We start from the raw sequence: 24,791 nt of genomic DNA, 5'->3' as shown, positions 1-24,791 counted from the left end.
TTCCCGCGCGTGTTTCTTCTTCTCCCTTGGCTCGACTCCACTACTCTCGGTCGCGCGATAAACTCTCGAGAGTGGGTGGCCGACTGCCGACATACTTATGCCTTCTATCTCCTTTTTTATCCCGGACCTGGGGCAGCCGTGAGCGCGTTGAGAAGACGACGACGAGGACGGCGTCGCTGACCGTGCCGCCGCCGCCGCCGCCGCTGCATGCAAGTTATTCTCGGAGGGAGGCTGCGGTCCCTAGGTTCGACGCCCCGACCTGGCCCAACTGGAAAAAACCGGTTTCTTCGTCGCGCTCTTCCTTTTTTGCTTGCATCCTCGCTTTTTGCGCCGCGAGTGCCTCGACTTCTCCGCAGCTCTTTCTCCTCTTCTCCCGTCCCGTTCTCCACGGTCGTCTCTCCTTGCTCTCTCTTTTCCTCTCCTTGCTTCTCTCTTTCCCTCTCTTTTCTCTATCTTTCTTTTTTCTCTCCCTCTCTCTCTTTCCCTCCTTCTTTCTTCTTCCATCTCTCGCTCTCCGCGTCTCTCCAGCGTGCTCTCTGCGGCTTGCTCGAGAGAGTGGACGCGGCGTGGGCGAATCCCCGAGGGACTTTATGATTCGCCGTGACCAGATTCATCTCTCTCTTGCGAAGCTATACGCGCGCGGGTTCGCCGCTCTCCGCTACCATTCCCAATTCCATACTTCCTGATCCCTCGCTAAGAGGCTCTTACGTGTATCTATCTATCTTCTGCTTTTCCGTGTCAGAATTTTCGCTTTGATAGAAACATAGGAGGAAGCAATTCCGCACGAGAAACGATTCCGCCGCGATCAGTTCTGTGTACGTGTTCTTTGTTTCACATTTAAAATACTTTGATACTTGCGTCGAAGGCGAGGAGCGTGTGGAGGGGGAAAACCTTCAGTTTGGTCATTTTCATCGAGGATAAAAAGAACTGGTCGAACGTATTGAAATATTGAAGGCATACACGTGTGTTAAAATTACTCGAACAATCTACGAATAATTTCGACTTCGTCAGTTGGACGGCTAAATAAATTTTTCGCGGCGTCGATCAATATCGTAGACACAATCGACAGCTGAATAATGCGAAAATGAACGGCAACGGCAAAGTAACGCGCGGCGATATTTTTAACGTTCCCGCTGCGAATAATTGAGCGCCGCGCAGTTTTAACCGCGCCTAAATAGTATTCGATGATTCTCCGATAATTATAAACCTCATCGGATCCGTGTTCATCGGACGCCGATCAAACCGGTCGGGAGAACGCAACGGCGCTCACGCCCACTCTTTGAATTTTTTCGCACCCTACCGCCGATTGGTTCCTCGATTTTTCCGGCGATCCCTGTCGCAGATTATCCGCTCCTTGAGGCCCGACGCGGGCCCGGGTCAGGGAGTGGCGTAAAAAGGAAGTGGGTGTGAGCACACGCGTAGCGGTGCGTGACGTCGGCCGCGATGTGGCCATTTTGTGCTCATAGAGACGGGACCATCTTTGATCGGGAGCCGAGATCTCGTTAGCGGAGCGATTCTATTAGAACAAATCGAGGCGGCGAATTTTTCACGCACACGTGCGTAATCAATACAATGTCACGCGTGATTTGCGACCATCATAATATACATGGCGAAATCATTTTCCTTCCTTGCTCGATCGTTGCCAGTCATTTTTCTTAAATTCTGCCATCTTTTTTAATCTCGAGTGTGCTATAGATTGAAAGCCGCAGTCTAAATGTAGCCGACAATCAACATTATGTGCTTCTCTCTTTTTCTCGAGAGGCGATAAAATCCGAAGGCCGTTCGCGCGCAGCGCAATTCTTTTCTCCCGCCCTCCGTCGTTTCTTCTTTCCTTTTTTTTTTCTTCGTCGCCACCGTCTTTCCTTGGCTTTTTTAGCCGCGACGAGGCCGCGAGACTCGCCGGCAGACAACCTTCGGTGCGATACTTCGGTTGTTCGTTGCTCCAGCGTGCGGCTCGCGGAATCCACGGAGAGATATTCACCGGCTCCTTCCCTCCCGCTTCGGGCTCGCTCGCGCGAACGTTCTTTTCTCGAGACGAGAACGCTTTGTCTCCCGATAAGGAAGACGCCAGAAATTCCTGATTCCTTTTATCCGCGTTCGCGTCTGACTCATAGCTGCTTTCGGAGCTTTCGGATGAACGATGAGAAGAATACAAACAACGCAAAAGTCCAAAGGATGTTTAAAAGATCTCCGAGATCTCTTAGATTTTTGTTTTGCACAGAAATTATTTTCCCGCAATTAAAATCACGCAATCTTCAGCAATCAATGCAATTACATTATTTTTTTCCTTTCACAGTCCAGTGTTTCCTTTTTTCGGTACGAAAAAAATATACGATCAATAAAAATTAATATGCGTCGCTAGTCACCCCGTATTATTAATCCACTTTCAAGAACCGCGTACGCGAAAATCGGTCGCTGACGAATGATGCGAGGCGAGAATGAGGGTGAAAAAAAGCGAGGTTCATGTAACGTTGCGAGGGTTGACGACGAGTGCACCCTCCATGTTGTGCCAATCGGAGATCCGGATCGACCCCGGTCGTGTTCGACTAGGCGAGCGGAAAAAAAAGGAGAGCGGAGGGGCGTTGGTACAATGGGGGTACAAATCCCACCCTATCGGAAACGCCACGGGAATGATTTCATTAGTGCCCGCGCCGGTGATCGAGCGTAGAGAAAAAAATAGAGACGGAAAGAGCCACGGAGGCGGGGTCGAAAAAATTAATGCCTCGGGGTGAGAGAGAAGGAGAGCTCGAAGGGTGCGATCGGAAAATGAACTTGTAAAAATAAAAATTACACGAAGCTCAAAAAAAAAATTTTTCTACACATAAGAATAATCGAAAATAATGTGAGAAAATGTCGAGTATAGAAATATTATATAAAAATATTTTTATTTTTTTAAAATATAATTTTTGCTATATATTTTATAAAAATATTATATAAATGAAACGACTGAATGAACGTCCGAAATAAACGTGAAAACTGCCGCGGTAAAACGGGACGCGGTGAAAAAAATCGAGACGGATCTCGTAAGAGCGATCCGATTTACGAGGTGTTCTGCCGCGAAAGGCCGTCCCACTTTTCTATTTTAATGCCGCGAAAGAGACAAAGAGCGAAAAATCCTTCTGGAGATTCGCCAGCCGGCGATGTTTACCGACGAAAGAGAGAGATTGAGGCCGTACTGAGAATTCACGAGAGGCGTGGAGAGAGGGATTCAGAAGGGAATGGAAAGTGAACCTCGCTTAATTAGGAGAGCGGTCCGAAATTAAGAAACGGCAATTAGCCGCGATCGACAGGCGAAAGCGCTCGTCGTGTATGGCTCTTCGGCGATACATCATCGTACATCTCCATGACTGTTGCAATTATGATTGTCGCGCCACGCGACACAGTACCGAATGCGTACTCATGATCGTGTGACAGGAGGAAAAAGGAACAAGAGCCAAATTAACAATCGTTTCGCGGTCTTTGCGACGTTGATCGGATAAGCGGCGTTTCGTGCATTCCGCAATGTGCAATTCCGCGCGATGTTGATAATTAAATTGATGGCGTGTAACAGACGCGCGAAAAATGCGAGGCGCCATTATAATTTCGCGCGTCACAATGGTATCATAATTACACGCATTTCGAGAAAACTGCGTAAACGTGCGAAGACAGGTGTGTGCGTGTGTGCGTGTGTTTGTTGACGCGCGTGTCTCGCGCGAATGGATCATTATAATGAAAATCAGAGACCGCAATTTTACACGTGCGACGCTAGCATAAACGCGCCGCGAAACGAGTTGAAATTACAGTCGAAAGGAATTCCCATGAGCTCTCCCATATTGAACCGATCGTTTTACCTTTAATCGTTGCCATGGGTACTTCGAACACTGCGACAAAGAGAGACCAGCATGAAATGGAGATCAATCTGAATTAATGCGATACCATTAAATCGTCAGTCATAGGTTTAGATTTTCAGGAGTATTCATACACCGAGCGTGCGTTGCGCACGCTCTCGCGGAAGGAATTAAAAAAACACCGTGTAAATACCGCGAGCGCGGTAATTAATTAGCGCTCAGTGCCGGCGAAAATACGGCGCGAAAAGCGGATGGAATCATCTCCTCCCCTGTCGGGCAAGCGGATTTGCATTTATCGCGGGTTATCAATCCGTACGCGGCAAACGACGATCGCGCGTGTAAAAAAAATTTGGCATTAAGCGGTGACACAACCACCGCGCGGTTTTTTTTTTTTTTTTTTAGTGTAGCAAGGGTAGAGGGATAAATCCCCGTGGCGAGAGAAAATAAATCTAATGGCTAACGAGTTTTTACCGAGCCGCGCGTCGGGGCAATTAAGAAGAGGGGTGGAGGAGGGCTCGCGGAGAGCGACGGAGGGGGCCGGGACGGGGAGGACTCGGAGGTGAGTTGGAAGAAGGTCGAAAGAGGTGCGCGAGGAAAGTCCGCGAGGCGGGAGAAAAGGGGGTTGTATCGTGTTGCACGACATTCAACCCTTGTACCGCTAAACTACGAATAAATACGAAGGCTGTGCGCCACGTGAAAGTGGCCAAGAGCCACGAGAAGGAGAAGAAGGAAAGAGAGAGAGAGAGAGAGAGAGAGAGAGAAAGAGAACGAAGAGATCAGGGCCGGCCGAATCGGCGAAACCGTTCGGCGATTGTACGTAATTTAGCTTTCGAATTTACGCGTCGGGTGAATTCGCGTCTCGTCAGAAATCCCTTCGGACAGATTCCCCCGCGACAAATGTCTCACGGCGGACATACAAGAGAGAGAGAGAGAGAGAGAGAGAGAGAGAGAGAGAGAGAGAGAGAGAGAGATAGAGAGATAGAGAGAGAGATAGAGAGAGAGAGAGAGAGAGTGTGTGTGCTCGTTTGCACGAATATATTACGAGGTCGCGGCAGATCGCCGCAGTCTGATTAACGGGAAGGAAATTTCGACGCGGTGACGAGCTCTCCTCGTGGCTCGATCGTTGCGGGATTTTGGAGCGTGGGTGTATTAACCGGGGACATATCGTGGCGGTGTATCGTCGCGATGATCCGCCCCTGTTCCGAGCCGAGCGGGAAGAGGGTAACAGTTAATAGGATACACGGAGAGAAGAGGAAGAGGTGGCGAAGGAGGAGGGGGGGAGGGGGGAGGGTGGTGTATATAGGTACCATAGACGAGTTTCTATGCCCGGGCTACCGATCGTTCTCTATAATACATTTACGCTCCGGCCTATTATAATATTGTACTCCGGGTGTATTGTCTTTCTTAGCGGGATAATGTTTCGCCGACACGCCAGGCCTCGACCTGGAGCGTAACTCTTTCATTTCCCCTTCACTCCCCGTCGCACTTCCGTGAGCCGTTCCTCTTTTCTCGTTGTCTCGCTTCCTTTGCGCCTCGCGCTCTCTCGCGGTTCCGGTCGCTTCTTCCCTCTCTGTATTTTTCTCTTTTTGTTTTTTTTTTTTCTTTTTAAACAGCGATCCATTAGCTATCGGGGTAGTAGCCGGCGCGCGAGGGAAACGGACGGCCAGGCGGTCTGGAATAGCGAAAACAATTTCAAGAAATCTGCCCCGGCGAAAATTCGATTAGCCGCGGAAGATGGGCTCGAGCTCTCCATTTGTTTCGTTTCGTTTTATTTCCAGCGGGCGTACTCTGTTTCTGTCGCTCGCTCTCGCGCTCGCGCGCCGGCGGCTTTTAATTACTTCGCCGCGCTCTCTCCGGTAAGATCCTCTCGCCGTTTCTTCTCGCTCGTCTACTTCTTCTGCGTCTTCTTCGGCTCTTCTCGTTGCGCCGTCGTTTCTTTTTTTCCTCGTTTAAAACAAGCTACGCGCATTCTGATATTTTTGCCGATAAGCTCGTGCAACGCAGCCGTTTTCGCGGCGTCGTGGCTTTATATAAACGTCCATGTATATTTCGCGTTAATATTTAATCCGGCGCATTGATCTCGCGCGCATAAGCCGGTTATTCAGCAACAATTTCGCAAAGGGCGAGTTCCGCTGTTGGAAAATTTATCAAAGCTTTTTTTTTCATTCTATAAAAAACCTAATAATTCGATCGTGAAAAAGCATTCTCATTAATGCGAGGATTATCGCGCGACGCGTGAAAAAAATAGCGATTAACGGGATCGTCATTACGCTTCAATTCATTCTCTCGTAGCCGCGCATTTTTTTGGGGCAAATAAAAAAAAAACGATTGGGTGGGCTTGTTGGTAAGGCATGGGCCGTCGGCACAACTTCACGGGAGATTTATCGGGGTCGTGCGGGGGACGGGGAAGGGATAATCCGAAAGCTTTAGCCGTGGATTAGGTTTCAATTACGGCAGCCCGATGAGCGAGGCGTTAAAAGAGCGATATTTATTGCCGGGGGCACCCGACGTGTGAACGGATTAAGCTCGCGTGGGTCTCGACGCGGCGCACCTGATTCCACGATTTGCAAAAATCGGAAGCTTCAAAAGGCAACGGCGATTAATTCTGCTCGATCAACTGCAATTTTTACCATTTTATTCTCGGCTGTTCGAATGTAATATCGTGAGTGTAATTATTTTACGGTCAAAGCAAATCCATTAACTGTTTTACGAACTATTACGTAACGCGATGTAATCGGAAGAAGAGAAAAACGCAAACGACTCGACGTCTTTTCTCGTGGCAAAAATGCAGGAGGAAGAAAAGGAGGAGAGCAACGAAAGAGAGGAAAAGAGCGCCTCGCGCGAACGGTGCCGACAGATGCCTTCCCACGTTTTTTCGTTGAGACATGTGCCCGGCGCGGAAGGCGAAAGGGTTGAGAAATTCAGTTGCCGGCCTGGTGGGGCGGTGGCGACGGCGATAGCGGCAAAAAACTGCCCCACGATACAAGATTCCGCCGGTAATCGCTGCGCGCCGCGATTCCACGCGAGCGAGGGGTGAATTCGATTAACGAGCCCGGGGGTCGCGGATCTTTTTCCCAGATCAGACCGTGTTTTTTTTATTTTTTTTATTTTTCAGACTTCTGTCCCTCTAATAACCGGTCGGTGGCGCGCACCCTTTGCCACCGTGGAGCTCGTGCGAGTGTAAACAACGATTGTTCATTCATGGTGACCTGTATGAGAAAATCCTTCGGTCACATTCGTAACGCACCGTATTAAAAGGGCTTCTCACCCCTCGTGACATCTTTGTTCGCCAAATTTCTGTTGTGGGCGCCCGTGATTAATTTTTCGTTTTTTTTTCCAAGCTCCGTTCTGTCGTTTCTGCTTGAAGATCGCTTAAGATTTCGTGCGATCTATTTATTTATTTTTTGTGATGTTTTCGGATCATCGATTCCGTGATGATAAGCGTTGTATGAGAATCCAGAGGCAAAAAGCAAGCCCAAGCACCCACGCGAAGGATTCCAAAGGAAAATATCTAAAGCCACCCTCGATTTATTGTTACTCAGAAAATAAATATGCCGTCTACAAGAAAAGGGAGGGTTGCAAATCATGACGCGATTATTTAGGTCGAATTTGATCTTTCTGTTCGCAAGCTTGATGTCCGCGGTATGCGTTCAAGCTCGAAGTCGGCCGCATCTCTAGTTAGCGACCGCGACTGTTTTAACTTGCTTGAGACACATCGATTACACCGGGGAGCCCTCGAAACGGAACAAAGGAAACGGCGGACAAAGAGCGCTTGAACGGGAATCCATCTGTACAAAGTATCGAGGCAAGCGTGAACCCACCACCACCATGTGCGTGCGTAACGAGTTACTGACGGAGTGTCGCGCGAGAAAGAGTTAATGCAAAGATTTCGGTCGTTAGAGAGGAGCGATTAGAAGAGCGGAAATATGTACGCGCGATTGTCGAGATCGATTCTTCTTTTACTTTTTTTTTTTTCTTCATTTATTCTCGACCCATAAACGAGTATACCGGCACCGCGTATCAGCGAATTTGCGAGTTGGACGTCGGATTTGGTACATACATGACTGACCTTCGACGTGTGGGTACGGAGGCTGGACTCCGTGGCGAAGCCCTTGCCGCAGATGTTGCAGTGGAACGGCCGGTTCTTCGCCCGCTCCACCTGAGCGTCGTGATTCCTCAGGTGTTGCTGCAAATTCGACAGTTGGATGAAGGCCCGCCCGCAGTCCGGTAAATGGCACTTGTACGGTCGTTCACCTGCGATCAGATACCGTAAGGCGTATTAGAATTTCGTGCGGCTGTGCACGAGCGTACGTAAATTGTGTTACGGTCGACGGTGGAGCACGTAACGGCCGCGTACACGCTCGATCGGGAAATTCGCACCGGTCATGCCACGCGATTTTCCTCAAGATAGTTCGAAAATTCGAAATTTCATCCCTCGTCGGGGAACAAACATATGCTAAATATCGTCATAAATTCTTTTTCATTATAAACTGCTTACAATTACATAACAATTTCGTAAGAAGCTATGGGAGATTTTGTTTTTATAAGTAATTTTTCACGTTCGGATTATCTTTTTGACGCATAGATCCACTTGTAGCGGATTTAGTACTTTATTATTCGTAACCATGCGTAAAGTATTAATGTTCTCGAGCCGTTCACACTGTTTACTTTTGATCGGTGTGTAAGAGGAGGTATCATCCTCCTAACATATCGTACATTCAATATTAACTTTGTCCTCCGCGGTCTGCGCGACGAAGATTGATGAAGAGATTGAAACGTCATTAATGACTCGTTTGTCAGCTCGCCAAGTATGTCTCTCACTCCTCAGCACGCTCTTAAAAGGTAAAAGCTATGTGGAAAAACGCAGTCGGGGAAGTGAATTGGCTGGTCAGCGACTCTCGGCTTTTTTCCCGGGGCTCTCTTTTTTTTTTTTACGGGCATGCAACAGGTTTCTACATCTACATCGAAGAGTAGGTGGGAAGAAAAACACGGCATTTTTCGCTGTACCGTGGGTGGGGGGAGGGGTATGCCGGTGTGTCGACGAGTGCGTAAATTGGAAGTGGCTAACGCGCAAGTGTTTTGCATGCGAATGCGCGCGCTGTTGTTTATCGCACGGGCTTAAGAAAATTCCTATTTACTACAAAATACGAATATTTAAGCGCCTCTCTTCCGTCTCTTCTCCCGCATAATAATGATAGAGCAATGTAGCCTCTCGATCGTTTAATCGCCTCGATCGATCGGCATTCAAGAGGCAGACTTCAGCTGCCGCTGCGTTTTTATTGCGTTTTTTTTTTTCCTCCTCCTCTCCACGGCTCGCCGTTCGTCTCGAGTGGACTCGATTCTAATTCCCACAAGCGATTGGCTCAATTTAACTTTTATTAATATCGACATTCTTCCCCAATCCTTTTTACCCCGGGCACTTGTTCCTTCTGCTCTCTCGTTCTGCCTTCCTGCCTCTCGCCTACCTTTCTTCCTCTTACTCTCAGTCGTTCCGCAGGATTCATCTTTTATTCAGTCGCGTGATTCGTCGGAGAATTTCATCGTGTTCGATTTAATAAAAATAACTCGAGCGAGCAAAATTAGTTTCTGCAATCTTTTATCGCGTGCTGACATTTGGAATTTCCGAGCGCGAAAACAAAACGCGATCGATGAAATGCATTCTTAAGCGCAGCATTTTTTTCTTTCTACTAAGGAAAGACGATGGAAGTCTCTTTATGCGATACACGACGATAAAAGTAGTTGGATTTTAGAGTGATGTCGGTATATGGCGCTGGCCAAGTCTGTTATTAGAGGAAGCGATTTCCTGGAGAGAACGAGCGAGCTGATCCCACGTGAAATAAATGCAGGGGGAGAAGATAACTTTGCATTTGCAAAGGTTTTTATATGAGGCGGAACAGCACGGTGTATACGCTAAGGCGTTAATTTATTTATGATAAGGATCAACTTTCACGTATATTTGTGCCTCATACATTCTGTTTACTCCAACAATTTTTTCAATTATTTTCAAATAACTTTGGATAAAATATACGACTCGTGAAGCTAAGCCTTGCATAGAAGAGAAATTATGATACGTTTTCACGTGAAAGTTTTCAAATTAGTTATTGTATATTGATTAGTTTTTAATTAGTAATGTTTTTACATAAAATATCAAAATAAATTAATTTTTTCACGCGGATAATATGTGACGGGAATTATACACGATTCAAGTACGGTAGGAGAGCCATTATTGGAACTTTTATGAATAGTTTTATGAATAAACGGTTTTTCCCTCTTTCATCCAAGACCGTATGTTTTCTGTCGCGCTACAATTAAAAACGTATTAATACTGTCTATAACAGCGGCAGCATCGGGGGGGAAGTCTAGTGGTTTCTTATTGTCGGCGCTTAATTGACGGTTGAAACATTTATTTGTAGAAACGATGAGCTCGCCCACGTGTACGCTCGCACATACGTAATATTCACCTTTTTTGTGCGCTTGGCGCTACCGGAAGTAGCGACGGTAGGAACAAACGTAGCGAGAAGGGTTACAAAGTGTGCACACCTCTCTCTTTCTTGCTTCATAAAAGGGAAATAATGACATAGAACGTGCAAGTCCAGTCGGTCATTCCTTTCTACAAAAATAGTCAGTTTTCTCATACTATTATGCGATAAACGCCGCTCTGACGCAACGTTGGACATTCCCGTGATAATAAAAAATAAAAAAAGCACATTGCGGCAACCTTGCATATAGCGTCGGTATTTCAAATAAACGTGCGGTTGACATTCATTTTTTACTAACTCGTTATTGTTTAATCGACCGTGTCACTCGCTGAGCTATTAATACGTAAATGCATAATAGTAAACGTCGTTTATACAGTAATTGCCGTTAATCGACTTCTATTAATTCTTATTTAGTTTCCGCTGATTCGGTAAGCGAACGCGACAACACAGTTGATGATTAATCATGTATTGCGAAAGATCGACGACCCTTTTGGTATTTGCCATTAAATGGGGAGCATCGCGGTGCTTTCTTGAATAATTAAATGATTTCTCATTGTGGTGTAACGACTTCGCATCTGCAATAATTCGCGCCGCGCAGCAAGGAGTTCTGATTAAATTTAAAATATCGCGTGCAAAACGAAAGGATAAGAAACGGATCAACGAGGAGCGAGAAGCGGGAGGGATCGCTCGAGGTTGCCTCGTCGAAGGGTCTAGCCCCAATTCTTTGAAACCCTTTGTCAAATGCAAGAATTAAGAATTGTAAAGAACTTTTGACGAATCAATGCACTTCACCGAGCATCCATCTGGACATTCGGCATACTTTTTTTCAACACTGTTTAAATTTCATGAACTCTAAAATATCCTCGAGTGTACCGCTCCAGCCAGAGGTATTGCAATAATAATAATTAATTATCAGAAATTATAATTTCAAATTAATAATGCAGCGAAAATCCGAAAAATAATTAATCGCATTTTTCTTAATATCTCTCGCTTTAATATTTCGAAATATCATCTGGTTTGGCATCGTAGTTTAAATATAATATTTGCTGCCACGTCGTATTTTCGTGCAAGCCATAAATTCTATCCATCATTTCGGGGCCCGGACAATTTCAATTTTATTCCATTAAAAATCGTGATCATTGTTGCACGAACGAATTTATCGCGCCAGACATTCTACACGAATTTCAACATTTAATTTTGACGTACGGTTACTACCCTCTAGCTCGCTCTCTTTTTCTCTCTCTCTCTCTCCCTCTCTCACACACACACACACACGCACACACTGCCCACTCGGACTGCCAGCCTCTCCCTGCCAACACCCTCCAACACCCTTCAATTCTCTCCCGCTCTCTCCCTCTCTCGCCCTTTACATTCGTACCGTCGCTCTTTCTCTAGCGCCGCGGCGTTGGCGCAAATCATTTTCGAAATATCAAACACCTCTGACAGAACGTCCAATGATTTTCCACCCCGTTCGCCCTTTCGCCGCGCGGCAACCCTTTGACGCCGGCCGCAACCGGACGCGACTCTTTTCGCGAGATCTCGTGTTCGCCAGCCGCCGCCGACCGACGGCGAGATTTTTGCCGCTCTTTTTTTTTTTTTTTTTTCCAACGCGACGCCGATGCACCTCGCCGTTCCACTCGTCAAAATCACCAGGCTCGCGAAAGTAGGTAGAAAAGCCCGGCAAAAGCTCGCACGTGGTTGGATGTGTGAGCACGAAACAGCCCGTGGAATCGCCACCTCCCTCCTTTCCCATCTTTCCACCACCTCGGCCTGACCGGTGGCGTACACCGCGCTACCCGCGCGTCCCGAGCCTAGCATCCGGCTGTTATATACCGGGTGGATGGCCATCCACCCCCTCGCGCTCGACCACCCCGCTTCTTCCCCCGCAGCCCAACCCGGCACGGCCCTGCCGCCCTGCCGAGCGCGCGGCCCACTACACGTCCACGGCAGAAAATTAATGTCCCCTGCAATCCATGTATAATGCATTCGCATTTCGTTCAACGAACAAATGAACGCACCGCTAGAAAATTTACGTCCCATCCCGGCCGAGCGTCTTTTCTCTTGTTCAACGAGCTCCGTCTCTCTTTCTCTCTGTCTTGTTCTTTCCGTCCCCCCTCCCCTCCCCTCTCTCTCTCTTTCCCTTGCTCCAATCTCCGTCGATCTCTCTGTGCTATCCCTCTTTCTCTCAATCCAACCCTCGCATAGGAATTCGCGAGCGGAAACACGCCGGCCCTGACCAACTCGCGGCCGCGCTCGCTCGTTCTCTCTTCCGGCCGCGCGTTTCTGCATCTCCCTCTCCCCCCGGCATCCCCGCCTATCCCGCCCACCACGCTCTCTTCCTCTTCCTCGTTTCGCTCGCCCCGCACTCCCGGCGTCATCGAAATTCCGGCTGGAAATCATTAAATTGCACGCACTCACACGCACGTACGTCGTTCGCACTGATGGCCCTCTCTCCCAGCGAGCCCCCTTCACCCCGACACCCCCCTGCTCTTTCACTCTCGCGACCTTCTATGACACTCGTCGAACTATCCATACGAGTGATACCTCGAATTTCGGTGTGTGCCCGGGTGAGGGGCGAATGATGGTGGCGAATACGCGCTGTTTCCCCGGAAAAATTGACGATGACAGCGATGGCGCGTGAAAGGCGGAGAACGAATTTACGCGATTATCGATAGCAACGTGAATATATTTCACGCCTCATTTTCTGCTCCCCGACGTCGCGACAAAACAACCGGTTTGGCAGTTTTGAAAAGTTGACTAAATGGTACGTTGAAACGCTTCAAAGTTGCGAGTCCAGATTAATCGTCAAGAAATGTTTACCGTTATCGAGTTGTTGAGATACCGCGGATGATCAGGGCCTCTATGAAACTCTAATTGCACGTTGTGCCACATTATTATCGAGAATCGTGAATGAAACTGTTTCACTTATCAGCGCGTTTCAACAGATTTTCGTTTGATTATCGTATCTTTTGAAGTAGTACACTTTGCGTTAAGATAGCGATACGACGTTCGAGCGATATCCCAGCAATATTATATATTTTGCTATTTAGTTGAACTTTTAGTACTACATTTCGCACAATAGATACACGATTGTGAAATACATACTTAGAAACGTTGAAAGTACAGTTGGAGAGCAATCTGCTGCATGTAAAAAAATCAAGTGTAAAAAGTAGATACCGTAGCTTTTTATCTTCATAAAAATGTCAAAACATGATTAATGGCGACAGAGAGCATCGCACGAGTACGGAAAAACACGCTTAAATGCTAAACAATAATGTCTGGCGGTTACGTAACGAGTACCTTCTGAACTTTGCACTTCGCCTCTTTCGGGGCCACGTAAGTCGCACGGCGATTAATAGCGGGATTCATGCGCTATGTTTAGGTGCCAAGAGGGCGTTAAAAAATTTAAGTTTCTCACGTACAGCGCGGATTGCATTAACCTTGGTTCGGCGGGAAAGTATTTTCGGAAAAGGCGATCTATAGCCCGCCCTCGGCTCGTTGCTAATTAAAGTGAGCTTATCCGCGCTAAAGCGAGAGTCGGAAAGCGATTAAACTTCAAATTTAGCCTAAAAGTACGACGGTAATGTGACAGCCTCCATTAATTTTCTTACATGTCCGGGAATCGTTGATGCCTTTCTCCATCGGGTCGATGAAGGAAACGATCGTTCGCGATGGTATAAAAAGATTTCCGTCGCGACGATCGCGGAACACACTGGATGCTCCGGGAGTTTCGGCATCGAAATTCCGCGCTGCGCATTAAATTAGCCGTGCGCGCGCTAGTAAATTCGCACTAGTAAACGTCACTCGTGTTCGCGCCGCAACAAAAATGGAGAATTAATTATTTAGACGGGTTATGGGCGCGCCGCGTTTATTGGTCTACATTAATTACGGTTTCGCTAGCCCGGTTAGTACGAGAGTCGAACAATTGAGTCGTTGTGTTTTGATAATTATTCCCGTGACAGTCATTAATAATCAAGCACGCTATATAACCGCATAATTAACTACTATACCGGAACCGCCTTCTGCCCCCCGCGTTTGACCCCTTCGTCCCCAATGATTTCTTCCATTTCGAAAAACGCTAACGACTTGTGCTTTGCCCTTTTAAAAACAATAATTGACCGTGTCGTACGTATAAAACAAAATGTGTACATTTGAAAAAATAACGCGTATTATTAATATCGGATAAAAAGGTACCAAATAAAAAAACATAAAAGCGTCTCGCAATAATATACTAAAATTGTCACTATAGCAATTTATATCAAAGGGTTTTGCGCTTTTGTAAAGAAGCCGGTGCTTTGAGACCGTAGGTCGGCCTTCCAGCGTTAAAATGCGGTAAGCGGTCAAACGACCGCTTCGGCCCTTTGGTGTTAACTCGTTCGCGAAAGCTGCCATCGAGAGGTGTGTCCGCTTCGCGGGAAATTCGCGCGGCGGTGGTTAAAGCGTCGGCGGCGTCCCCAGCTGCGGCGCGGCGGGCGTCACAGCGCGCTGGACAGATGAAATTACTTTCCGCGAAAATCATTATCGGGAGGTCCCATCAGATTTATCGAAAGAAGAGCGCGCGGAGCATTATCGCGGACGCGCCTGGGAAATTTATAGGGTCCGGAATTACCATGAAACCGGCGTTAGCGCCGGCGTTCGACGCGGTATAGCGTACATTGCACTAGGAGTACACGTTACCAGGCACATAGAGTTCGCGTGAGAGCGACAGAGAGAGAGAAAGAGCGCGGGCAGCGAGAGAGAAAGAGAGAGAGAGAGAGAGAGAGAGGGTGAGAGTGCATCCCTTTCCCGAGCGATGCAGCGGAGCGTTTCACGCATGCATGGAAATCATTAAAATAAAATGGCCGATAACAAATGACTGTTGCAAAGAGGGGAGCCCTCCCGGTTGGCGGCCATTTTGGTTCACGTGACCGTCATCCGGGCAACCACGGGTACGCCACGCCCCTTTAATGATTTCTACCCCCTGGCGAATGTGCTGTACGTACGTGCGAAATTTCTCCCGTATATGTGTGCGTGTTTGTGCAAGGGTGTGCTGCTGTATGGGTATATCCCCCGCATACGCGGGGTACAGTCATCATCAGTAGTCTAGGCGAAATCAACCGGGTACAGCCTCTTCCAAACTCGCCGTCAGCGTCGGTCTCGAGAGCGCATTTCGGGGTTGAAGCTCCCGGATTTTCCGTCATTTATCGGAGAAACTGCGGGTTCTACGACGCTCGCGACATGATGAATTATGCACTTGAAAAATGTACAATGATCTAGCTGGACTCGTTCCCAGTCAGTTTTGCTCGGTTGCGGCGTAATAGCGGCGTCGCGAAGCCAGCGGGGAGTCCGCGTTGTTTCATGCAAGTATCGCGTACTGAATAAAGCGAATCCGAAACCGGTATGATCTCGGTCAGTTGAGATTTACGACGTTACATGCATACGAAAATTCGTGTAAGATGTACGTTTTTCCGTACGTCGTCTAAAATTGAGCTCGAGACATAGTAATAAGAGATTCTGCTTCTTGATTTTCGCAGTCACGAATAAGCATAGAAATCATTCTCGCGTGTCTGCTCGTCCAGAATAAGCGAGATCCGAAATAAGCGGAACTATTCGATCCGGGCTAGTTCAACACTAGACAATGACGATAAAGCGATGCACTTGGGCGATGACGTCGGCGGTGCCGCTGCATTTTGCAAGTCGTCGCCACCGACGACGTCGCGCGGGCTCAGCGCCCGAAAGTTCAAGGTTCGCATAGACACACATACACAGTCAGTCAGTTAGTGTTCGAGTCCAAGTGAATTTTCGAGTCGATAGCAGGCAAGCGGAGCGAGCGGACTCGCGGAATTCAGTCCCGATCCGGCGGCGAGATACTCCGTTTGATGATGCGGGGGCAAGGCACGCGGGCAAGCGTTCGGGAATCGCGGCCGGGCACACAGCAAAGGGCGGTAATAGTTGATCAATAATCCCGTAACTTGGTTAGGCGCGCGTTTATTTTGCCGAATGCGACCTATTCGCTTCGTTCGAACGTCAGCCGGCGTATTAAGCGCCCATGAAAGTTTTATGAAGCAAAGATTACTGTCGACTACCACTTTGTCCTGCGTGTCGTTATTACGCTTCCGCCATTCGTTTCCGTGTTTCGTAACACGTCGCGTTTTTCCTGCCCGGAAAACAAATCTCTTTCGAAATGCCATCGTTAACAGCGCGACTAGTTATCATTTAATGCGGCATGTAAATAAACGTTCAGAGAGAGAAAAAAAATATACAACGTGCCAGGAAATGTCAGAAATGCGACTAAAATAATGTAAGAAACGAAAGGTCGGACACCGATTACGTCGTCCAATATTAATCAATGCTCTGTGTATAAATGGGACGATTTGAAAAACGTATTCGCGTCGCAAAGTATCGATATCTTAGCGGACTGAAATAATCCGACAAATTTAGCGTGGTTCGCAATAGAGAGGTCGTTAACGCGGAGATTCGAGAATTTGCGAGCAAGGTCGTTTAACGCTCGAAGATGTTCCGCGGCTCTTCCTACAACCGATGATGATGCCAACGAACTTCCTGTTGTTGCCGGTTGGCCGGATCGTGCGCGGGTGGAACATTATTCGGGCATATGGTAGTCCCTTTGCTCCATCTTTCTCTCGCCTTCCCGCTCGCCCGCTCACTCTCACACTTCTACCCTCTCGAAGCGTTTCACCTGCCTCGCCCGAAACTCTTTACCTTTTACGTTTTTTATTTTTTATTTTTTTTGATCAATGCCTTTTCGCTTTTTTTGGGCCGTCCACGGGGAACATCGGGGTCGTCGACCCGATGAGGCTCGTAACCCTTCCTCGTGGCACGCTTATTTCCACGCATCCAGGCCGATGAACCCTTTTTTTCTACGATCAATTTCGACCCTGTGAATTGATCGATCGGCACGTGGAATGCTCGGGATCGCGATGCGGAAATGCGAGATAAATTCAGCGAGAGATGCTCTTCTCGACGTCGCTCGCGACACTTCGCAAGGTCGTTCTATTATCGCACTTCCGGTGTCAATTGAGTGCCAGGAAGCGGTTTAGCGAAAAGGGTACGCGTCGCGCCCGTGGATTTAAAGGCATCCGAAAGTTAACACCGAAGCCGAGGCCGCCAGGTGGGAACGCGAATTTACACGAGACGCTAAGCTTCCACTTCCGTGGACAAAAAACTCATCGAGCAGAATACTTCGCCGACAACTTCTCCTCTTCGCCGCTCGCGCGACAAGCTCTAATTTCGGGCCGGCCCGTAATTTTTCTCGCGGACTCAGCCGAGCATAATTTATTCCCGATGCCTGATGAGACCCATTGTCGCCGAGACGACGATGCCGGGCGCTCTCTCGCTCCCGGCGTCGGCAAAGGGGGTTGAAAACGAGTCGAGTCGTGCAAAGGGGGGAAGAGAGGGCCCGCGGAAACGAGGGATTGAAGTGGTCGCCGCGTCGTGAAGAGTGGTAAAAAAGGAGGACGAATTATATAAGACACCGGAAGAGGAGTACACGCGGGCGCCTGCTTTCACCGCCCATCCGCATCCGTCCGAGAGTGGTAACGATCGTTTCTGGATGCAGGACAAAATCGTCGAGTTTCCCCCCTCCTCTTTTCCCTAACGACAATCTCTCGCTGCTTAACAGGCATTTCGTCGAGACCTTTTTTTTCTCGCTCCCGCTCTCTCTCTTTCGCTTCATCGTAGCCGGCGAACCTCGGGTCATTAGGCAGACCGGGATAAAAAGGGGTAAAAATTAATGTCTCAGAACGAACGTTCGGCCTGTCGAGTGGCCGGAGCTAAGTCCTGATGGCCCTCGTGTCTTTACGATTTTTCATCGCGAACCATTTGTTCGTAAGATCGTGGCAGGCCACCCTCCGCCCGCGCTTGCCAGTTGAACGACCTTTGATTCCTCGTTGACGTACAACTGAATTAACAACGAGCCGCGATTCCGAGCGACTCTCGCAACTATAGATAGATAAAATCTGAGAGAAGGGAAAAACTTTCCCAAAATACAATCATCATCCGCTATTCTCACGCGTTGAGAAAATCTTGTTTTCGAAACGCGGATATCTGTTCCTCTTTCGTAAATAAAACATAAAGGGCGCAACATTATGTAGATCCGCGACGCGCCGAGGAATGAACGTTCGTGAGAAAGAGAGTGAATAGCCGGTGCTTAAGCTCGCGCATCGTTGAATGTCCACCCGCCTTTAAGCCTACCGCACGCGGCGAGTACGCGCATGTTTACGTAGGTAGAGCGTATATAACGTGCACGCACACACAAGGCTGAGCCCCGAAGTTTCCGACGTAAGACGACGGTGAGCCGCGCCGCGCGCTCTCGTATACCGTATGGCGTTACCTCCCACACATGCCGTGTAGAAAGTTTACTAGATGGAAATCTATATCTTATTTTACGGCCGGCCGTGCTCAATATTCTTGACCCGCTGGCCCCGGAGCGGCCGATATAAATGGTCCGCGTAAATCTTTCCAGTCCGAGGCTCGGCATCGCCTCGGCGGCGCAGAGATAAAGAGTTGCATCTCTACTCTGCGCGCGGATAAAAAATATTATTGGCGCCTGATACGCTTTAAAGATCCTCGATTGATTTTTCGAGTATTTTCTTCCGTTGAAATAATTCAGTATTTTTCTACAGTTGAAATAATAGACGTTTGAAATCCCGCTGCTGCAAAATCTACCTCAAAATTTTACAGAAATTAGTTTATTTGAATTTCCTCTGGGAAATCAATGATCAATAAATTAGTCATTCGCAAAGACTAAATTTATATCGTATCGTAATTTTAGATCGGACAATTAATATTACCAAGTCATTAATAATATCAATGAGATATGGCGTTGATGTTGCAATTATGCAGAGATTCGCGCTTTGCGTTTTGCAATCGTAATGTTTGAGCGATAATCGCATTGCTGCATCGGCGCATACTTATACGCTTGTTCCACTTAAAGAAATATTTTTACTTCATACTGCCAGCGTGGACGGTTCTCATTTTGTAGATCTTATTTTCTTTATTGGATTATTGAACGGTCGACACGCGATAGCGCGAGGCGCGTCATCGATAATCGGAATAATTGCAGATGCAAAATAAATACGTCGTCGCGCTCGAGGCTTGAATTACCTATCTCTCGCACGCGCGATACTAATAACTATCGACAACGCGGATGAAAAGGCGAAAAAAGAAAAAACAAAAAAAAAAAAAGAGAGAGAGAGAGAGAGAGAGAGAGAGAAACGTTAGTTCTACGCTATCGTGGCATTTGTCGGCGCGAAGTTATTGCATTCGAGGCTGAGGAGTATTAAGTATCCTTAACCTACTGACCGGTTCTCCGCCGCGTGCTAAAACGTGATCGCGAAGCCGCGCGCGCTCGAAGATCATACTTGATTTTGCGCAAAAAGTCCGGCTTTCGTGCCAGATTAGAAAGTTAATCTACATTTCGTTAGGTGCACCGTTCACCGCCGGCGTGTAAAGTAATTACACACGGCGCGTACCGCCGAGACAAACACGACAAGAAGGCCGGGCTGCACAGCCGCGAGTTCCCGTTCTACACGCTCGAAATTCGGCTCGAAACCCTTTCCCCGTATACACAGCAACCATATGGCGGCATGATTTTTAAACTCCGAGCGGAATATCGCATTATTCGCCGTTATTCACGTTTGCCGATGCAGAGAGCACCGGCCATTAATTAGCGAGCACTTGTAGAAAATTAAATTACAAATAAATAAATAATTGCCGGACGTCGCTGCGTTTTCAAAAAATACAAACAGACATCAAGTGTATCGAGATAATTGAAATGCTTTGGTGCGCTTGATGGTGTCTCTATATTTTTCGAAAAGAGAAAAAAAAAAAAAGAACGTTCTATTACGCTGCTGAAAATGATGAGATTTCGAGAACAGAGTTCCCTGTCGAATAATTAATTTGCGCCGGAAGAGACCAACGCAGATATTTTATTTGTACTTCAAATATTCCTTTTGTTTCCACGAGGCGTACTTATGTTTCACCGTGGAGTGGGATTTTCGTCTCGCTAGGAGAATCTTGAAGGAGCGCGCGGCGCGACTACGCTTGCGAAAGGGTTGCGAAAGTAAGTCAGTAAAGCAAGGGTGAACTTTCGAGCCGAATTCAAAGATTAAAACGGCGGTGTCTCTTTAAGCGTCTTGCGAGAATCGCGCAGCTCGTCGTCTCTGAAATCGTCTCGATTCACTGACAGTTCCCGAGCGTCATTTTTAATTGCTGCTTCCAAAGCTTGCGAACATTTATTCGTAAAATTGGGATCGTTAAACGGGTGGAAAAGCAGCGTCGCTTTTACGAATTTATCGCGCTAAATAAACGACGGATTCACGAGAGCGTGAAAACTGACGCGACCTTGCTTTTTATACATCGACGAATACTTATTACTTCTAGCTGCATCTCGGACTATTCTATATCAGCTACGAGCGATAAGATAGCCGCGGAAAAAATCACTCTCATGGCAACAATCTCAGGACGCGCGACGGATTTGCGTGCTGCGGAAAAAGTAAATGTGCCTTGAAAAACGTTTGCAGAATATATATGCATCGATGAAATAATTTCGTCTATCCCGAGTTTTGCCGCGAATTAAAAGTGTACTCTCTGCTTTGTTTTTTTATGATTTTCCTTAATTTTAATTAAGTTACGAAACTGACGTGTTTTGATACAGTGTAGCTACAATATCAATCCGATTATAAAATGTGGATTATATTCACGAAGAACATTGAATTCCATTTAAAAATACCTTGTTTCTTTTCTTCATAACTGGGCTATAGAGAACTTTCGAGTCACGTGATTTGTCCAGCTAGGCGAGCTCTCGCGGTTTCCCTACCCATTAAATTTTAATTAACTGCGGATGGGAAAAAACGAAGTAAGTGCACTATACCTCACAATATGCATACTATAGTCCACGTTTTGCCATCCCGCGTAATTAGTTTCATCGACCACTAACGCCGTACAAGGTGTTGAACAAAAAGATAGGAGACTCGACGAGCTCCGTGAAAAAGGACTTAACCGTTGTTCCCTGTCCGAGAAGCAATTCAAGAACGTAGTACTTACATTCTGCAATCATTCTTACTTATAATTAATAGCGTCAAGAAAAACATAAAACAGCGGAAGCGCCGTAACATCTCGAGAATTTCAATTTCACCGACAAACTTAGATAAATTTATAATTCATAACAATTCATAGTTTTCTTGAAATAAATTTCCGTCGTCAGTCTCTTCAACGCGATTTTATTTCTAGCCAAGTTTTCTATCGTCGCGACTTTGCTGCGCAAAAATGTCAATTTACCGGCTATTAGTTCGCCATTCGGGTCTGTCAACAGAGCGTCGTGCAAACATTGCAACGAGATTCCTTATCTCGTATCACAAACAGCCGCGCGATGACAATCGGCGCGCGGGCGGGCTCGCAACGAGTCGGAAAAATTGTCAAGGCGATTCACGAGCGTGCTCCCGTCATCGTTTCGTCGCGGTCGCATAATCGATCGCGGAAGCGATCGCACGCCGCGGTAGCGTGCTCGGCGAGTGAACAAAAAAGATTGACGGTCAGTCTATTGTCGAATCATTCTGTTCCATTCAAGGTCGCGAGAAAAAAAGCGTAGGCGTATCTATTCTCGGACCACCGCGCGCTCCCCTCCTCGCGTCCCCTGCAGCGGAGGCTCTATTCAAATTAACCCTCACGGAAAAAATGCGGAACCGCCGCGGAAGGGTTGGTAGAAAATTAGAATAGGCTGATGCGTCGATAGGCTATGCATATGCGCCGTGACTATACGTTCATTTTTTTTCGGCCGCGGACCATACGGCGTTCTTTCCGGCTTAATCACTTTTCTTTTCTGCCCCATCTTTTCTCACCGTGGTTTAGCGGTATTTTAACGGCTGCGAATGAAATGTATCCGATCGCGACAAAAAATGCAAAGCGGATTTACTCTTAATTGGGAAGTAGAAAATTATAAGAGCTTTTAAAACATTATGTATTAAAAGGTTATTTTTCAAATAATAATTTTTAAACGATATTTTGCAATAATTATTTTAATTCGAATAATTTAAATGACATATTGGATTTTAGCGTGATGGAAATTTATGTAGTCATTTAAATAAGAAGAAAAATTGCAATGTTACAGCAAATTTCGGCGTCTATCAATATAATCGTGTGTTTTTAAGTTGCCACGGTAAAGCTGCAAGTTGAGTGTGTTAATTACTAAACGTAGGCCGGTTACATCGCTCGCAAAATTGCATGAATGCATGAATTCTGGCGTACGAGTAATTTACGAGTACGCCGCGCTATATGCAGGCTGGTATTAGAACTAACGCTCGTTCTGTTAAAACATTCATAGCAGGGCTATAGGTCGGCTGGTTGATTAGCCTGCGTTATATTAATCAACGAAAATTAATCAATTTCCGGGCTTAGAATATGCTCGAAATATGAATATTTTATCATTAATTTCAAAACGTTAAATTTTGCGTAAAATCGGCGAAAAAAAGAGGATCGATCCGAAACTCGTTTCCCGACTTGTCGTTTTCTCCGCCATTCGCGCTCGTTATTTTTATTTCTCAAAGCAATGCCGCGTACTGTTGCTTAATTTTTCATTCCGTGCCATTTGTGTGATAAAGGGACCAGCGGCGTCGCTCTTTTCCGCGGCGCGTCTGTCCCCCGACCAGCAATGCCGTTTCCTCGTCGCTTTGATTTTTCTCGAGACGTCCGCCCGAGAGGCATTCCGCCGCATGAATTCTTAACCGGGCGAAATTAGCGAATTAAAAGTGCGAGAGGGACGGAAAAACGCGCGGACCCGGAACAGGCCATCGAGGAAGCGAGCGAAGGACTCGGAGTCGGAATTCAGGAGCACCCGTTCTTTTTCCTTCTTTCACGACGGCACCTCGTAAATACGGATATGCAGACTCATTTCCAAACCGTTCTGCGCGCAGAAGCGAGAGGGTGTAAGTCGCGGCAGAAGCCTTAATTTTTATTCATGCGCCGACGAAACGGCAATTTTTCGCAGTATTAAGTGGGCTTTAAAATTGTCCGGTCAATTTCACCGGTAGGACGTGCTCCTTTTTTCAAGCACCGCTATCATCGGCGATGCTCCCCCGTGCGGATGCGACCCCCTCCCCCTTTCTAACGCGTCTGCGATGGACGTAAAGTCGTGTATCTCGATTCCGCGAGATCCTTTACAAATTACATCCAACGGCCGAGATCGTTGCGAATACGCTCCGGGGCGAACATCGTTGCGTTATCGATAACGTGGATTGTGCATTACGCATCAGCGTCTTTCGTAACACGGATTGCGCACATAGACAGGATCATTAGGTCATAGATGTTACCGGATGGACGCCCAGATTACGGATAGCGTTTATCCATCGTTCCCGCTAAGTCCTTTGAGGATGTCCTACGCGGCTTCACCTGCGCCGGTTTTCGCGCGGCGCTTTTCGCAGGCAATACACGTGCGCGCCTGGTTAGCGGCATCGGGAAAACCGATTAATTCCTGGCGCGTAGGGCGGCCGATCATTAGATTTTGGCCGGGAAATTGAGTTTTGCCCGCTGCCGAAGGGATAATCTTTGGTAGCCTCTGGCCGGCTATACGCGCGACTATCTGTCCCTCCTTCCGTCTCTCTCTCTCTCTCTCCCTCTGTGCATCCCGATCGTCGCGATACAGATGCGTGTGTGGATGCGTTTACGTGCGTAAGAGTGTGCGCAAATATATATATATATATATATATATATCTATATATATATATATGTATATACATATGTACAATCGCGTTCACGCGCTCGCGCGGTCGTGCGCGCTTGCGACGGTAGCGGCGCGTAACTTCGGTTCCATTATTGAGCGATCGGACGATCGAAAAATTCCCGCGCTTTTTCGCACGCGTTCACCCCGGTGGGGCGAGCCGAACCCTCATTGGCCCGGCCGTTTGGTCATCCTTGCGCGCCGCTGGTCCGAGAGGGGGTGGAATGGACTCCGCTCTCCCTCTCGTTCTCGTTCTCTCTCTCCCTTGCACCCTGCACCCTCGCCAGGTATTTGTCTAGGCTACAGATATTGACCGGCTATCGATATCGTGGACACTCGTCGATATTATATTCTCCGTGCCGCCCTGTCTCCCTCCTACGACCCCGTTCTTTCGTTTCGCTCCCCCACTACGCGCGTTTTACCGGCGCTGCGCGTTCTCGCGAATTTCGGTTAATGAATTATATGTATAATATATAGAGGCGCGTGTGCATATATAAGCGAACGCGAACGATGTAACTCGTGTGCATATTTGCGGAGCATTGGAACGAGGGGGGGAGGAGGAAGAAGGGGGCACGTCGGCATGCCGGCAAATTCCCGCCGATTTTTGAACGCGAACGACCAATCGCCGCGTGCCCCGCCGCGCCAGAATTTCATCGAAATGAGAAATCAATACGTGGTGCAAACGCTATAACCGGATTGTTTCGTTGCAAAAATGCGCGCGGTTTGCGAGCATGCCGCTTTGTATTCGCGTTGCCTCGACATTAATTAGCCACT

The 24,791-nt window shown here is 47.5% G+C and overlaps 1 protein-coding gene and 1 long non-coding RNA gene across 4 annotated transcripts in view; one reads left to right on the top strand and one right to left on the bottom strand.

Annotated features, from left to right (window-relative positions):
* LOC105671243 (uncharacterized) overlaps positions 1–24,791 on the top strand; it is a 217,143-nt gene that overhangs the window by 40,973 nt on the left and 151,379 nt on the right. The window lies entirely within an intron of this gene.
* dati (datilografo) overlaps positions 1–24,791 on the bottom strand; it is an 85,742-nt gene that overhangs the window by 25,093 nt on the left and 35,858 nt on the right. For 2 of the 3 annotated variants that reach the window (XM_067356560.1, XM_012365214.2), the window contains exons 4-5: positions 7,888–8,081; positions 3,831–3,860 (exon numbers count right to left, since the gene is read on the bottom strand). In XM_067356560.1, coding sequence (XP_067212661.1) covers positions 3,831–3,860; positions 7,888–8,081 — 224 coding nt within the window. The remainder of the gene's footprint in view (positions 1–3,830; positions 3,861–7,887; positions 8,082–24,791) is intronic. The other variant, XM_067356559.1, reaches the window with a different exon arrangement.

The sequence above is a fragment of the Linepithema humile genome, chromosome 6 (genome assembly GCF_040581485.1).
Source record: "Linepithema humile isolate Giens D197 chromosome 6, Lhum_UNIL_v1.0, whole genome shotgun sequence".
Taxonomy (NCBI): domain Eukaryota; kingdom Metazoa; phylum Arthropoda; class Insecta; order Hymenoptera; family Formicidae; genus Linepithema; species Linepithema humile.
This window is presented reverse-complemented; position numbering and strand designations above follow the sequence as displayed.